Source organism: Etheostoma spectabile, chromosome 4, assembly GCF_008692095.1.
Source record: "Etheostoma spectabile isolate EspeVRDwgs_2016 chromosome 4, UIUC_Espe_1.0, whole genome shotgun sequence".
NCBI classification, from domain to species: Eukaryota; Metazoa; Chordata; class Actinopteri; order Perciformes; family Percidae; genus Etheostoma; species Etheostoma spectabile.
The window spans coordinates 14342749-14358698 of record NC_045736.1 but is presented as its reverse complement, the minus strand read 5'-3'; the positions used below and the strand labels follow the sequence as shown (position 1 = coordinate 14358698).

Sequence of the window (15950 nt, the reverse complement as noted above, 5' to 3'; positions counted from 1 at the left end):
CATTTTTAGCAAAAGGAAGACTGCGTGTGGTAAAAGAATTGCTTACTGATAACAGTGAACGACTCCTTTTCTTATCTAACTCTCACGCAACGCTGAATTCATCACAGATCAGTACGATGTTTTCACCTCCGTCACCTTTCCTTCCACAGATGATACAGACGGAGGCAACAGAGAGACAGACAGAGAGAGAGATAGACTGATGTCATGTCGGTGTGTACCTTTCTACCACAACTGGCCGAAACACCAGTACAGCAGAGCCAGGACAAGGCCAATGAATATGGCTTGGACAGGCTGCAGTATGGATGGCTAGAGGGGGGGGGAGGAGGGAGGGAGGGAGGGAGCAGAGGGACAAGAAGATATCAGCCGGCAAATCAACCAAAACCAACATGGAGGATGGAGCAGCTACAGCAAGGGGGGAGGAAGGGAGAGAGAGAGAGAGACACACAGATATATATATCTATATATAAATATATATATGTATATATGTGAGAGAGAGCGAGAGAGAGAGAGGGGGGGGGGAAGCAGGTTTATTTTGAGCTGGCCGGTTCTACAAAGCCACACCACCAGTGCTACACATCCAACAGCTACATTCAAACACAACAGGAGAAGTGCCATCCGTCACCAGGCTTTATTTTAAAGGGCAACAGATTTCAGCTCATTATCTTTCTGCACCAGAACGTCTCGTTTATACTCAGAAACTGGTCCGTACGTCAGCTGCTGGCTGACAGCAATGACAGTCCACTTGTCTTTAAAGGCCAGAGTGAAATGTTTGGAATCTGATGTTTAACAGGTTTATACTATAAATGCTGGAAGAAAAAAAACAAAAACAAAAAACATTTGCATATACATGACATTCTGTGCCTGGTGCAGATAAATAATGAACAAAAAAAATAAGAAAAGAAATATTATTTACTTGAGTCTTACTTTCAAAGTTCCATCCCTCATTTCTGTCTAATAGTACTAATATGATTTTATATATTATATAATTAGTACTAATCATATTGTACATACCACCATCACAAACTTCAACAAAGTCTGACAAGGCAAAACACACACCGGTGGCAAATGACAAACTTTAACCAATAACTACACTGGTAACTTTTTAAATCAGGGGAACTCCACCAATTTACACATCAAAGTCTGTTTCAAAGTAAGGTGTTGGGATCCACTGCAGCATATGTTAAAAACGTTGCATAAAGCCTTTTGTGGCTCCACTGTACAGAGTCCGATAAAATACCATATGAAAGTGGGAACACCAGAAAAATCCTGCTTACCTACCTACAGTTGGTAAGGTCGGTCAAAATTGAAGTGTAAAATATTTACAAAGTGCACTTTCAAAAGTGAATGGTAAAATTATGACGTAAATAATGTTTTTGAACACGAATGTTGGTTTCTAATCTGCTTGTGTTGTTAACAACGTCACCATGTTCCCAGACCTCAGCTATGGACTGTTACTGCATAGAATGAGCCGGAAGAAATGATGGATAACTCTTTGAAAATAAGACCAAAGTTGTAGAATGAGGAAATATCTTTTCGAAATATCAGTTAAAACAAAGTGTTGCTGATCCTGTGAATCTGGATCAGGACTTTTATTCTGAAAAACAAAACAAAAATCAGAAGGAACGAGACACACATATACCATCAAGTCAACAAAAGACTGAAGAGTAAGAAGAGCTGAAGACAGGTGGATGAGAGAAGAGGAAGAAGGGCAACAGAGGAGGAGGAAGAGGTTGCTCCACCTCGCCGTGATCTTCTGATTTACGTTTCCTGGAGATTTCACAAATTAACAGCTGCTACAGATCAGCTCAGGATGGAAAGGCAGGAGAGACGATGATGTGTGATGATTTCTTATCATTTATATTTAGTTACTCACTCCATCTACTTATGTTCATGTCCACCACAGAGGTTGCCATCGGTCCTCTAACAGGACTAAAGGTCTGATTCCAGATTCATTTGGAGATTCAAACAACACTGGTTGGAAAGACTTTTTGTGTCCAAAGTTAGAAAGTAAGAAGTGAGGAAGGAGGCTGTGGACTGAAGTGCTGGGTGGGTAAGAGTCCATCAGCAAGTCTGGTGCTTCTCCTGCATTAACCTTTAAAGGTCCAATATGTATATATGTTCTGTTACATCTCCAAAAATAACCCCAATGCATCATCAGATATTAAGGAAACATTTTAAGATGAAATACTATGTTTTAGCCGAAGAGGGGGGCTGTAAATTAGGAGGACAGGACCGTGAGTTCGCAGTGTGTTTAGAGATTGTTGCCGTAATTCTTTTTTTTGTGTTGCTTTTCCACCTTTATTAGCTAGAGGGGCGAGAGAGAGAGGGAAGACATGCAGGAAATCGTCACAGGTCAGATTCGAACCCTGGACCTGTGCGTCGAGGCGTAAACCTCCCAACTATATGTGCACCTGCTCTACCCGCTGAGTCAACCCGGCCACGTGGAAGCGTAATTCCAAGACAAAGCGTGTTCAGTCGGGTGGAAAAGCACAGCTAGGTAGTGGTTTTTCAGCAGTTTCTACCGTAATTCTAGGTCAGGTGGAGAGGGCCGTGAGGTTGTTGTGTTTTTAGCGGTTCTCACCATAATTCTTAGCCCCAAAAAGTGTGTCAGCTGGGTACAGAGCTCCGCGTGAGCACGGGCTTCTTTGACTGTCAATACAGCATCTAACGTTAGCTACTCCGCTGTGCTGTGAAGTAATGTCAGGCAATGTGAGACGAGTGTCTAGCAACGTTGTTGTGGATGCTCCTTGAGACTATGGATGCTGCGGTCTCAGCCTGGCAACCAGTATTTTGAATTTGTACGGCAGTAACTATTTTAATCACTAGCATCAGTATTACATATTGTACCTTTAAGTGAAAAAACAACAACTATGAAAACCTCGGGATTCAAAGCTAAGTGAACACAAGGATAAAAGGTTAAAACACAAATAGTTCATATGGTCTTTGGTATTATTAAATAGAAGTGTGTGTGTGTGTGTGTGTGTGTGTGATTGTGTGTGTGTGTACTTACAGAGCTGGTCTTGTCCTGCAGCAGCTTCAGGCTGTTCCTGCACTGCTCCAGTTCCTGGTGGATGCTCAGCTTCTCCTTCTCTGTTCTCTCATAGTGCTGACGGAGGTCCAATAGCTGGGACTGTGTCTCCTCATACTACACACAACACACACACACACACACACACACCACACACAGACACACGACACACAGACACACAGACACACAGACACACAGACCGACACAGCACACACACACACACACACACACACACACACACACACACACACACACACCACACACACACACACACACACACACACACACCACACACACACAAACACACACACCACACACCACAAAATTGTATTTCTATACATATGCATAAAGAAGTGACAACTTAACAACTTCAAGGGATTGTGTATCTCTCTCTGCTGTGTGTGTGTGTGTGTGTGTGTGTGTGTGTGTGTGTGTGTGTGTGTGTGTGTGTGTGTGTGTGTGTGTGTGTGTGTGTGTGTGTGTGTACTAGGAATGGGCATGTCAAGCAAAAATACAATTCAATATTCACTGGGGCCTATTCGACAATTCCTCAAGGACGCAGTGTGTGTGTGTACCTCTCTCTGCAGTGTGTGCGTGTGGGCCAGGGACTGGTCCAGCTGGCTCTTCAGCTTGCTTGCATCCTGCAGGTGTTGGTTCTCCAGACAACCCAGTTTGTCCTGGAGAACCTCCTCCCTCTTCTCCAGAGACTCCAGACTGCTGCTGAGAACCAGACTCTGCTCCCTGGTGCTGAACACAAACAAGTGTTTTTTTGTCAAATCCCCTAATTGGGAGTGATTGAGTCCTACTTATCCCAACTTCTAAAAACTAGTTCTTTTGTGCCCAACACTGCATCGTGCTGCTCTGATTTATTACCAGGAGAGCAAATGTACGATGATAAATCAATTAATCACTGTTTAGGAATAAACCGTTGCCTGACTCATTAAATATGAGGCCTTTGCTGTGCGTTAAACAACCTCTGCTATTTTGTAAATGTTACATTTCATAAAAATGTAATCACCTCTTTTGACATCAGGGCAGCAGGTGTTTATTTTTAGTCATAACAATAAGTTGTGGAATATCTTAATATTATTTTGGTTAGCAGCATTTGCATTCACTGCATGTGCCTGAATGAGGCAACACTGCACCATGCTTGTGTTGGGGAACAGTTGGGAAACATCTTTTGTTTGAGATGCTAAAAGGTGAATTTTTCATTAAACTACACTGACATTGTTGAATTTGGCTTAATCTCCAAATGATCATTAAAAGACATTTAGGAAATAGTTACACACAAAAAAATCTAATCTAGTTCTAAGCATTAGGGGCAGTAGACCGCTTTAAAGTTCCTGGGAAACAACTTGAGGTTTAGTATTGAGCTCAGGGCCACTTTAACATGTGGAAAGTGGGATGCCGGGGATCGAACCGTCAACCTTGTGGTTAAAGGCCACTCTCAAACCACTCTCCCTCCTGGGCCAGAGCCACATGTTGTAGGGAGGTTGTTGTAGGTTGTGAATCTCAACAGGGACGGGACAGTGAGCTGCAGCTGACATCTGCAGTTTCAACCGAGTGGTGCATTTCAGATATTCATGAGAAGTGCTGCCAATGGCACTCACAGTTTATTTGAAACTAAACACAGCTGAAGCTCACATAAAATCCTGCTGAGCTCTCGGCTTCGATGAGAACATGCCGTGCAGGTGTTTTCTCTCCAAGGAGAATAGACAGAGCACAGAGCTCCAGTCGGTTAACCTGCTGACTGTTCAGTCTGGTTCAGTCGGCCGTCAGTCATGTGTCGCTCCCACTTCGTCCGGTTCTGTCTGAATCAGCTGGACCCCACAGTTCCTCCAGTCCTTCTTGCCCTCAGTCCCTCTTTTAACGCTGAATCCAAACTTTCAACCTGTCAGGACCTGTGGACTTCCTGTCAGCTGTCCTGAGCCAGAATTCAATAACTTGATCACAGCTGTCAGAGACTCATAGGTCCAGTTGTAACACCCACCCTCACACAGCTTCACACGCATTCCCTATGTGTCCCGGGTCGATCCTCAACTTTAGATTCAGTTACGAGTTATTAATATAGAGTTTTTATTTTCACAGCAATTCCCTGAAATGGTTTTGATTATGTCAGCCAAAGTTTAGTTTGAGTATTTAAATTGAAATTATGGTTGTGCAAATTTTTTTTTGGGTGTGTTTGGATTTTTTAAATGTATTTTTAGAAAAGGCACACCTTGCCTAAAATTGAACTTTTTGTTTGAGTGTGATCAATCATTAAAAGAAATACTGCATTTAATAATGTTTGACTGTGTGAGCAACAATGACGTCTTGGATGTTTGGGGCTTCAGAAAATGCTCCTAACCTCCTGACCAGAAAGTTATATTTTCGGGGACAATCTATTTCACGTTTCCTTGTGGTGTGTCCAAGACGTGTTACCAAGAGAAGTCATTTTGTACAAACATTCCTGTGAGATGCCACTATGGTTTGATATCTCTCTCTGTAACATCTCTAACAGCATCTTGAACAGTGACTGTGTTTTGTAAATGAAGGACAAATGTTTTAATGGTCTGTGTTTTTGAACTGTACAATCAATCGGTCAAACACCAGTTCCAGGTTGCAAATATCACAGAGCGAGGCTGTAGGTACTAGGATTTTTTTTTTTTTTAACAAATAGGACAGTAGGTAGAGTTCTGATCCATCTCAGTTAAACATAACCTAAACTTGGTTGCAGTCTGTAAGTGTTAACGTGTTAATGTGAAAAATCGTGTATACCTGGTGGATTCAAATGAAGCATTTAAAATGTGTGTGCTGGTGTGTACCTGCTCAGCTCAGTCTCCAGGCGATGCAGTTTGTCCATAAGAGCTTTCCGTTCACCTCTCAGGTCGTCACAGTCCTGCTGCAAACACACACACCGCTGCTGCAACGTAACACACTCCGCTGAAGTAGAGGGAGTAAAGTTGCAATTAATATCTGTGCGTTTATTGAAAAAAACAAAGACGAATAGAGTATCGTTGGCATGTGGACTCTCTGCTCACCCTGCAGCTGGCTGGCGGAGCTCTGCTGGTGTTGCTGCTGTGTGAAGGCCTCCTGTAGCCGGCTGATCTCCCCCTCGTACTTGGCCGCCGTGTCCCTCCAGTGCTCCAGGTCAGATCGCACGTTGCCCAGTTCGGCCTGCAGGGCGGCGATCTCACGCTCCCGCTCCGCCGTGGCTGCCTCCATGGCGTGCCGGAGGACGACAATCTGACCGCACAAACACAATCCACAAGTCGGTCAGTAATGTCATGAATTCTAAAAATCAGTGAAAAGAAAGAAAAAATCTATCTATCATCTATCTATCTATCTATCTATCTATCTATCTATCTATCTATGATTTATTGTAAACTGACACAAAGAAAGTCTGTTCATACAAGATGGAGTCTGCAGGAAGAAGTCAGAGGGAGTTAGAGGGGAGTCAGTAGGAGACAGACAGAAGTAAAAGAGACTTTTAAGGTCAGTCAAAGGCAGATAGGATGAATAAGAATAAAAAAAAGGTACTGGGAATCAGAGGACGGTTGGGAGGAGTCATAGGTTTCAAGAGGAGAGACAAGGGAGTTAAAGGGAGTCTGGTAGAGTTAAACGAGTTAAAGAAATGATGGGAGAGTCAGACGGAGCCAGAGGAGTCAGAAAAGTAATAGGAGTGTTTACATTGACTGCAGCATTCCTCGGACGGTGCGGCGCAAACGGGTCTTTCTATTGATTTTTAAATGGGGGTAGTATGTTGAGGCTGCTGTGGTGGGGGTTGCAGGGGGAGACGGAAAAAACGCAGCGGCAAAAAGCTGAGATGGATTCAACTTTTGGAGAAATGCAACCCGATGTCACACTGCAGCGGCCAATTATGTAACCAGCAATCAGGCTATTGCTGCCACAAGAAGTTTTTTAATACACTATGAGGGTAAAAAAACTAAACAGAAGCACTGAACTGCCCAGGAGTTTGTGTAACAGCTGTCGCTCCGACGCTTTTCTTTCTCTCTTTCTCTGTGAAATAAAGCTTCCTTCAAGTGTGGTTGGAAATGTCAAGATCTATAGAGGATCTGAAGGAAAACAATAAGTGTGAAATATAAAGTAAAGATATATAAAAAAAAATATAAAGAACACAACAGGATTTTACACAAATGGGCCATTAAAGTGACACTCCCACTGCAGCGCTACCCTGCAGCGAATCGCAGGGTCACTTTTACTAGCATGAATGGGCCTTAACAAGGAGCTGGGAAGAATATGCTGTAAGACAAGACGAGTCAGTAGGAGACAGAAGGGAATAAAAGAGAATCACGAGGAGTCAGAGGACGTAAGACGGAGCTGGGAGGAATCAAAGGGGCATTGTGAGGAGTCACAAGGATGTTAGCGGGGAGTTGGGAGGAGAGAGAAGGGAGTAAAAGGGAGTCAGTTTTAGATTAGTTTGTTATAGGATCCCTATTAGCTGTGCCCTTAAGCACAGCTACTCGTCCTGGGGTTCCTGGGGAGGAGTCGGAGGGTAATATAGGAGTCAAACCTCCTCTTGGGCGCAGTAGAGCTCCTCTCTGGTGGTGCAGATGGTGCTCTCCCTCTGCTCCCTCAGTGCCTCCATGTCGGCCTGCAGCTTTCCAAGCTGAGCTAAACATACACACAAACAAAGTGAAGTGAGGTGGGAGCAAGGTAGATTGTGACACATAAATGGGGGGTGTGTGTGTGTGTGTGTGTGTGTGTGTGTGTGTGTGTGGTGTGTGTGTGTGTGTGTGTGTGTGTGTGTGTGGTGTGTGTGTGTGTGTGTGTGTGTGTGTGTGTGTGTTTCCTTACTCTGCAGGTACTGGATCTGTTTGGTCGACTCTTCAGTCTGCCGAGAGTTACTCCTCCTCTCCTCCTCCAGCAGAGCTACAGACAGACACAGACAGCAGCTTAGAAAACAGATTGCATGCACACAGCGCGGTTACATATAAGTGCACTGATAATAGCATAGTGATTTTTTTTATCCAATGTTCTTACATCATAAATAATTTAATAATTTGTGCATCCTGATTGGAGCTAGGATGTAGTCCCAACTCCAATAATATCTATCTATAATATACCTTGTAGCTCCAGACATCTCTGCTTGCCAGTGTTGGCTAAGTCCTGGGCGTCCAGAAGCTCTCTGTGGAGGTGGTGGATGACCTGCTCCGTGTCTTCTGGCTCTAGACCGGCCCGATGCAACTCCGCTACACACACACACACACACAAATAATTAACCTTTTTTTAAATTAATTTTCTTTAATGAAAAATCTCTTGATGTAATGGTCATGTCATACACTACAAATCAATAAAGTGAAAATTAAACAAAGAGTGAAGCCTCTTAACGGACAGCTCCCTCTAATGGACAGTTTACTGTATCACTGACTCTTAACTTCTTACAGCTTCACTGAGCAGAACTACAAAGCAGAGATAAGCTGCCATGGTTACCTTTGAGCAGAGCTACTCTGTTCTGTGGTTCGTTCAGCTCCTGGTCGTCCATGTTGCCGTCTGAAACAAACCAATATTTAATTCTGATCCATTCTAATGAGGGATACATTTATAAAAGACTTGAAAAAACTTACAAAGTGCTTTAAATTGCCAAAAGGAAAACAACCAGATATAACTTGCGTGTATACACACTTTTTTTTTTTTATTAACAAAGATCCATAACAGTGTTTTTAATGTCTTCTGGTTCCACAAAGATGATGAAAAAATATATATATATTCTAAATGATCAAAAAAAATGAGAAAAAAAGTGAAATAAGTAATTTTCTGTACATTACTTATATCTTATTCCATGACAAGTTCATTAGATGCTCTATGTGTAACAGATGCAGAGAACAGACTTTTGAAAGGAAAGGTTAACAGCAAAAAAAAAAACTAAAACTGATGAAAGGCCTGATTGAGGAAGTGATCACATAAATGAGACTTACACACTTCAACATAAATATAATTCTGGTTACGACATGACTCGGTGTGTGTTTTACTGACCTGATGTGTCGTCACTGCTGCGGTCTTTGCTGGGACTCAGAGTGTCTGACATGTCGGACTCTTTGGCATCCATCGGATTCCCTGTGTGGACGGACACGGACACACACACGGACACAGACACACACATGGACACACACGCACACAGTTAGCCAGGAGGGGACAGAATGGGGGATCAAAAAAAACCTCCGAATAAAATGTATAAAGAAAAACAAAAAAAAGACAATACCAAAACAGAAGGGCATAGAACATTTTATAAACAGGTTCCCGCATGTATGTGTGTATGTCCACACATGCACACACTTGTAGTGTAGTGCCTGGATTATAGTTAATGAAACACAGCAGGGTTCAGGTGGTGAAACCGAAACAACAAAAGCAGCGGTTCAGAGCAGCTCTAGTACCATTCGCTGTCCCGGTGTGTTTGACTGCTGGAGGGTTAGCCGTGTAGTTGTGGAGGTTACGGTTAAGGTTGATAGCTTGGAAAATGCATAGTGGAAATTAGGGTAAATAAAAATAATAAAACGTTTTGTGTGTGTCCACAGAAAATGAATTGCGTGTCATAGCCTCCACAAATGGTTGCTGGTGAGCCTGAGCATTGTGTGTGGACGACAAACATTCAGCTCTCTCACAACAACAAAGACAGGGGTCAGAGGTCGCAATGCTAGGATGTCTCCCTGTCAGCACTTTTACCCTTTGGGAATACAGAGTCACTACAGAACTACATGCCATTTATACCCCTGCAGAGTTTCTGTTGTGTTGTCGTTGTGACCTGGAGCTGTCATCACACCACAACCAGTCTGAAATACCACTTGACGGCCCTTTTATTGATGGACAGGGTTACATTATGTGAGAGATTTTTTCCCAATTAACCCCTTGGGGTCCGGTATAAACCAGTTTCAACCTTAACAGTTTGTGTCTCTACCTTTGAGTCGATCAGGGCTGGCCAGGATGTCGTCTTCTGCCGTCTGGTTGTTCTGTAGGTGGGCGTCCATCACTTCTACAAACAAACAAACAAACAAACACTTATATTCTATCTTCAAAAAGTCCCCCATTCACTATTTATGTAGAAACTGATTTTCCAAATTATTTTTGGCTTTTACTCGATATGACAACTGAAGACAGGACAGGGCAGAGAAAGAAGGAAGGACTTGCAGAGAGAGAAGGAAGGACGTGCAGAGAGAGAAGGAAGGACTTACAGAGAGAGAAGGAAGGACTTGCAGAGAGAGAAGGAGGACTTGCAGAGAGAGAAGGAAGGACGTGCAGAGAGAGAAGGAAGGACTTGCAGAGAGAGAAGGGAGGACTTGCAGAGAGAGAAGGAAGGACGTGCAGAGAGAGAAGGAAGGACTTGCAGAGAGAGAAGGAATGACTTACAGAGAGAGAAGGAAGGACTTGCAGAGAGAGAAGGAAGGACTTACAGAGAGAGAAGGAAGGACTTGCAGAGAGAGAAGAAGGACTTGCAGAGAAGAAGGAAGGACTTACAGAAGAGAAGAAGGACTTGCAGAAGAGAAGGAATGACTTACGAGAGAGAAGGAGACTTGCAGAGAGAAAGAAGGACGTGCAGAGAGAGAAGGAAGGACTTGCAGAGGAGAAGGAAGAACTGCAGAGAGAGAAGGAAGGACTTGCAGAGAGAGCAAGTGACTGCAGAGTAGAGAAGGAAGGACTTGCAAGAAGAGAAAGACGTGCAGAGAGAGAAGGAAGGACTTGCAGAGAGAAGGGAGGACTTGCAGAGAGAGAAGGAATGACTTGCAAGAGGAAGGAATGACTTGCAGAGAGAGAAGATGACTTGCGAGAGAGAAGGAAGGACGTGCAAGAGAAGGAAGACGTGCAGAAGAGAAGGAAGACGTGCAGAAGAGAGGAAGACTTGCAGAGAGAGAAGGAAGGACTTGCAGAGAGAAAGATGACTTGCAGAAGAGAAAGAATGACGTTTCAGAGAGAGAAGGAAGGACGTGCAGAGAGAGAAGGAAGGACGTGCAGAGAGAGAAGGAAGGACGTGCAGAGAGAGAAGGAAGGACGTGCAGAGAGAGAAGGAAGGACGTGCAGCTGTTGGACTGGAACCCGGGCCGCTGCAGTAAGGACTGAGCCTGAGTACATGGGCATGCTAAACCACCTGAGCTACTGGCCCTTCTCTCTGATTTCTAGTGTTAGTTCACAGACTGAAATGCTCCAGAACTCCGACAACAAAAAGATATGATTGATAAGTAGGTTATACCTGAAGCTTAGTTGAGCTCTTACCATCAAAGTTGGCCAGTTTGTGGATTGAAGAACTTACAGTCTCCTTCAGCTGTTTGACCGCTGCATGGAGAAACAAAGAAAACCAGGACAATCGGTGAATAAAACCAGCTTAAATTAGTTTAAAAAAAAACAATAACAGAATTTGAACCAAACTCTGCAAATGTCCAATACGCCAACTTAACACATGGTAAATATAACAACCAGCAATCATGCAGCCCTTTACACTGACTCAGGGTGAATTATCAGCTGGATTAGTGGCTGGTTAGTACAGATGTTAAGTGTTGGATCTCACAGAACTTAAGCTAAGTTTCACTTTAGCTTGCTCAAAAAAGTGAGGTTGTGCTCATTGTTTAAGACATTTCAAATCAAAAGTTAGAAAGTTTTGTGTTGAATTTGTTTTTCAGGTTAAAAAGGACTTGTTGCAGGTATTACATGAAAAATTCAATTTGCTGTAGTCACCACTGTACACAGAATAAATTAGTTTGTGGTACAGTTAGGTTGTAACCTAGGATCTGACAGCTGTGCAATTCCTCTGTACAGGGGCATCAGATTAATGTATAAAACCTGTCAAATGTAGACGGAAAATAACAAGCCATCCTCACCTCGATGGCATCTCACTTGTCTGCCCCTGTGATGTAACACTATGATGTACGCAAAAATAAGAAAAACCTGCAACAAATTTAGACTAGATGACTTTTCATCTGCGGTTGTCAGCTGCTACAACAATAAACTTAAACAACCACAAACCTCAACTGAATTTGATTGACTCATCCTCCCGTTCCATCTAAAGCCATTTGCTCTGCGTACAAGTTATGTGTTCTAGTTGCAAACAGGAGAATCCTGCTTTGTTTCACTGTTTTCAGTGTCTGTGAACTGTGTCACCGTAGTAATAGAGTCATTAGAGAGCACAAAACACATCTTGGTCAGCGGATATGCCTATAATAATATCCACTTCTAAAATGTACACCAATGCAGGCAGATGTCAGACTTCTACAATATATGCTGCAACCAGCCACAATGGCAGCAAGTGGGACTGACAGTAATGTTGTTTGCCATCAGCTTCCAGTGACACACGCCACTGCAGCCAACAAAAAGAAAACCGTTCAATGACAGCTGATGTTTGGCTGGTATCTGAAATGTAGGCGGTCAAGGAAAGTTTCCACAGGCAAAAATACTTGAACTGCTTCAGGTATTTAAATTGTTAATGAGAAAAGCTGCTGAACAAATTCTCTCCAAGCGAGGCGACCAGAGGAAAATAAAAGAACCAAAAGAGAACAGAAAGACAAGAAGAGAGAAATAAGGAGGTTAGTAAACTGATCCAGTGAAAAGCTACAAAAAAGATGCAAAAAAATGACACATGAAGATATGCTAAAGAAGAATGTGAAGAAAAAAATAAAGAGTGTGCGAGGAGCTGAGAACCAACCAATCAGCTGCTGGTACCATAAGAACCACAACATACCACTGAATCTACCAAAGCACCAGTAAAGCCTGTGACTACCAGACAAGACGTCCAGGAAGCTCAAGACCGTTCACCCAGCAGTGGTCGGGGTGCACGCCTCAGAAAATGTCACAATTCGATATTGATTTTTAGGCTCAAGATTTGATTCGAAAACAAATCTTAAATTAAAAAAAAAAAAAAAAATAAACAATTCACAGTATGTAAATGTAGTTACTTTTCCCTGTGATGGTATACACGCCAAAAAATAAAAAAAGAATCAATCTATGAATTTTTTTTTGCACACCCCTAACCAGTGGGATACAATATTGACAAAAACAAAATGTAATTTTACAGTGCTGCTCATAAGTTTATGAACCCATGCTAAAGTCGACTAAAAAGAGGAATGAAAAAAATACAACAACCATCTTTTGGAAATTGATTTTAATGCCTTAACTAAAAAATTTGAGAAAATCCAACCTTTAAGGACACCAATTTTCTTTGTGAATGACTAATGTAAATAAATACATGTTTTCCTTAAAATACAAGGGGCATAAGTATACACACCCTAAATTAATTCCCATTGAGACAGGCAGAGTGTTAGTTTTAAAGGCCAGTTATTCAATGATCCAGGATACTGGATCATAGCATGCATGGATCATAGCTGCTTGATTTGCATTGAGAGATTATTTTATGGAAAGTACCCCATGCCAACCTCTAGGTATGGTGAAGAGTATGTAATGATGTGGGGCTATTTTAATGCCCAAATTTAGCGTGGGTTCCTAAACTTATGAGCAGCACTGTGAGTACATCTTGTACACATTCCACATTCACTCAAATCACAACACAAAAAAATAAATTGAATAAAAAGTATTTTGCCTGCGAAGTAAGGGTGTGACGAGATCTCGTTTTACGAGATCTCGCGAGATTAAAACGTGACGAGATTTCTCGTCGAGGTGAAAAGTTGTCTCGTGAGGCGCTGTGATGTCAGCGTGATGGAGCGTGAAATTACTATTGAAGATCCCCCCGCCACTTTTAAATCATTTGTGTGGCAACATTTTGGTTTTCCTGCGGAAATGATAAACGGCGAAAGAGTGACAGACAAGACGAACACAATATGTAAACATTGTAAGAAAAAAATGCCGTATACCGCGGCTAACACGAGCACTATGCAAAAACACTTCCAGCACCACCACAGCTCTCTACTAACTACTGCCCCCGCGACGAAAACATTAAAAAAAAATTAAAAAAAATTGTTTCTGTTGCACTTGTAGTTTTGAGAGAGCAGTACTTTGGTTATTGATACACTTACTGTTTGCATTTAAAGTGTTATTTTTCTGTTATTTACACATTTATTTTATTTATTTTATATTTTTTTATGTTCGGTTTGTGGAAAGGAGTTAGATTTCTCGTGTGAAATTGTCCAGGGCAGAAGCCAGTTGGTAGAGTTTATACAAAACATGTTGCAGTGTTTGCACGTCCTTTACTGCATATAGAATTCATTAAAATAGTAAAAAAAAAAACATCATTAACATTCATCATTTATAGTTGATTTCAAAATGCACCTAAATTGTTTTGCATTTTGTGATTTTTCAGTTGATTAATAAAACTATTTTCCATTCATATATTTCATCGAGGATTTCTTTAATTTTTTTTTTTTAAATCTCGTCTCGTCTCGTTCTCGTGAACCCAATCTCGTGATGTGTCTCGTCTCGTGGAGTAAGCGTCTCGTCACACCCCTACTGCGAAGTATACAGCATTTTTCCTCCTGGTTACTCACAATGAACCACCAACTGCAATAACCTTTAGATAGTTTCCAATACAAACGGTTAATTATTCTGAATAATAGGGACAGTGTTTCTGGAGAGAGATGCTGCTCTCCTTTTCTATGCATTTACTATTTTTTCAACTCAAATCAAAAGATGTTAGTTATCCCTCACCTCTAGATCTTCTTTACATTGTACACTGACAAAACGTTACCAACTTCACTTTAAAAAAGGAAAGAAAAACAGCTGGAAAAATTATTTTTTACAAAACATCAGGGGTCTTATTTATAACACTGTGTGGGATCCTTACTAAAAGTGTCCGTACGCCCAAAAATAACGTACGCCAAAAAATGTTCAGATTTATAAAACCGTGCGCACGCACATCTGTAAGCAATGTTCCCTTTATAAATCACAGATTACCCACAAGTGTGCGTACATGAATAGACGCTTATCCCGGCCTGTATACACCCATTTCTAACCGCAAATAGTCAATGCAAAGCACCTCAAGAATGCCAATAAGTACGTTAATGACCCTGGCAGTTGTTCTTTCGTTACGGCAAACCATGACGAGTCATGCCGAATCGGGGGAGGACTTGTATTTGGACCAGAATGGCACGGTTCCGGCGCGTTGCCCTATCTACTGGACCCAATTCATTACGTAGCTCCAAGAGCACAGCTTTAGGGAATTTAAATTGGCATATCAGCCAGGCATCGTCATGGTCCCCGAAGTCTCTTTCTCTCCTGATTCTTCCATTTGGGGTGAGTCCTCCTGCAGAGCCAGCAGTGCCATCATGCAGCATTACACACGAGGGGGTTACCGCAGTATTTATATGTTTGATTTGTGATTGTTAACACCTGGCCAAAATCACAGCATTAACTGGTGGTATCCCCACCCAGAGATACAATTTGAAGACGAAAGTCTAAAAGGCAAACACACTTTTCTTCATGCAGGTTTTGTCACAAACAGTATTAAAGTTCAGACTTATAACGAGGACATTAAGTGTAAAGATTCAGCAAAAGTTTGACATTGGTATTTTCAGACTTTGACATTTGAGGTTATATGCACAGTATTGAAGACATATTTAGTTATTTGGGCTAGCTACACTGTGTTCTGCAGTTATGTATTGTTGTGTATTTGATGTCTATCCTGTATTTCATGCAGTCAGGCCATCTCCTCCTCCTGTGCTCCGTAGCGGACAAAGTGACAATGAGACAGCGCCAATTAAACATTAAGAACACATTTGTATTTAAGATTTGAGTTGGAGGTGTTTGTGGAACAATTATCACTCAGTTCATGCGCAAATAACACTGCTGGATTTAATCTTTATAACGTGTACGGTATAAAATGTGCATGATAAATGAGACCCCAGATCTGTAAAGAAAAATAATTCTGCCCAGATGTTATCTTCAAGAGATTAATCAAGAGTCTGTTAAGAGTCTACCAATATGTACAGACTGAGTCATATACACTCTTTAACCAAGAGAGTATCAGGTTTAATCTGCAGTTTACCAGCAA

General features: G+C 41.9%; 1 protein-coding gene across 10 annotated transcripts in view; it reads right to left on the bottom strand.

Annotated features, from left to right (window-relative positions):
• The window catches only part of slmapa (sarcolemma associated protein a), a 63224-nt gene that overhangs the window by 7864 nt on the left and 39410 nt on the right, over positions 1-15950 (bottom strand). For 7 of the 10 annotated variants that reach the window (XM_032513736.1, XM_032513738.1, XM_032513740.1 and 4 more), the window contains 11 exons: positions 11234-11293; positions 9924-9998; positions 9005-9085; positions 8462-8521; positions 8095-8220; positions 7826-7900; positions 7542-7642; positions 6049-6253; positions 5833-5950; positions 3604-3775; positions 3011-3145 (listed from right to left, as the gene is read on the bottom strand). In XM_032513736.1, coding sequence (XP_032369627.1) covers positions 3011-3145; positions 3604-3775; positions 5833-5950; positions 6049-6253; positions 7542-7642; positions 7826-7900; positions 8095-8220; positions 8462-8521; positions 9005-9085; positions 9924-9998; positions 11234-11293 — 1208 coding nt within the window. Of the gene's footprint in view, positions 1-218; positions 307-3010; positions 3146-3603; positions 3776-5832; positions 5951-6048; positions 6254-7541; positions 7643-7825; positions 7901-8094; positions 8221-8461; positions 8522-9004; positions 9086-9923; positions 9999-11233; positions 11294-15950 lie in introns of all 10 variants that reach the window. The other 3 variants (XM_032513739.1, XM_032513744.1, XM_032513737.1) reach the window with 2 other exon arrangements.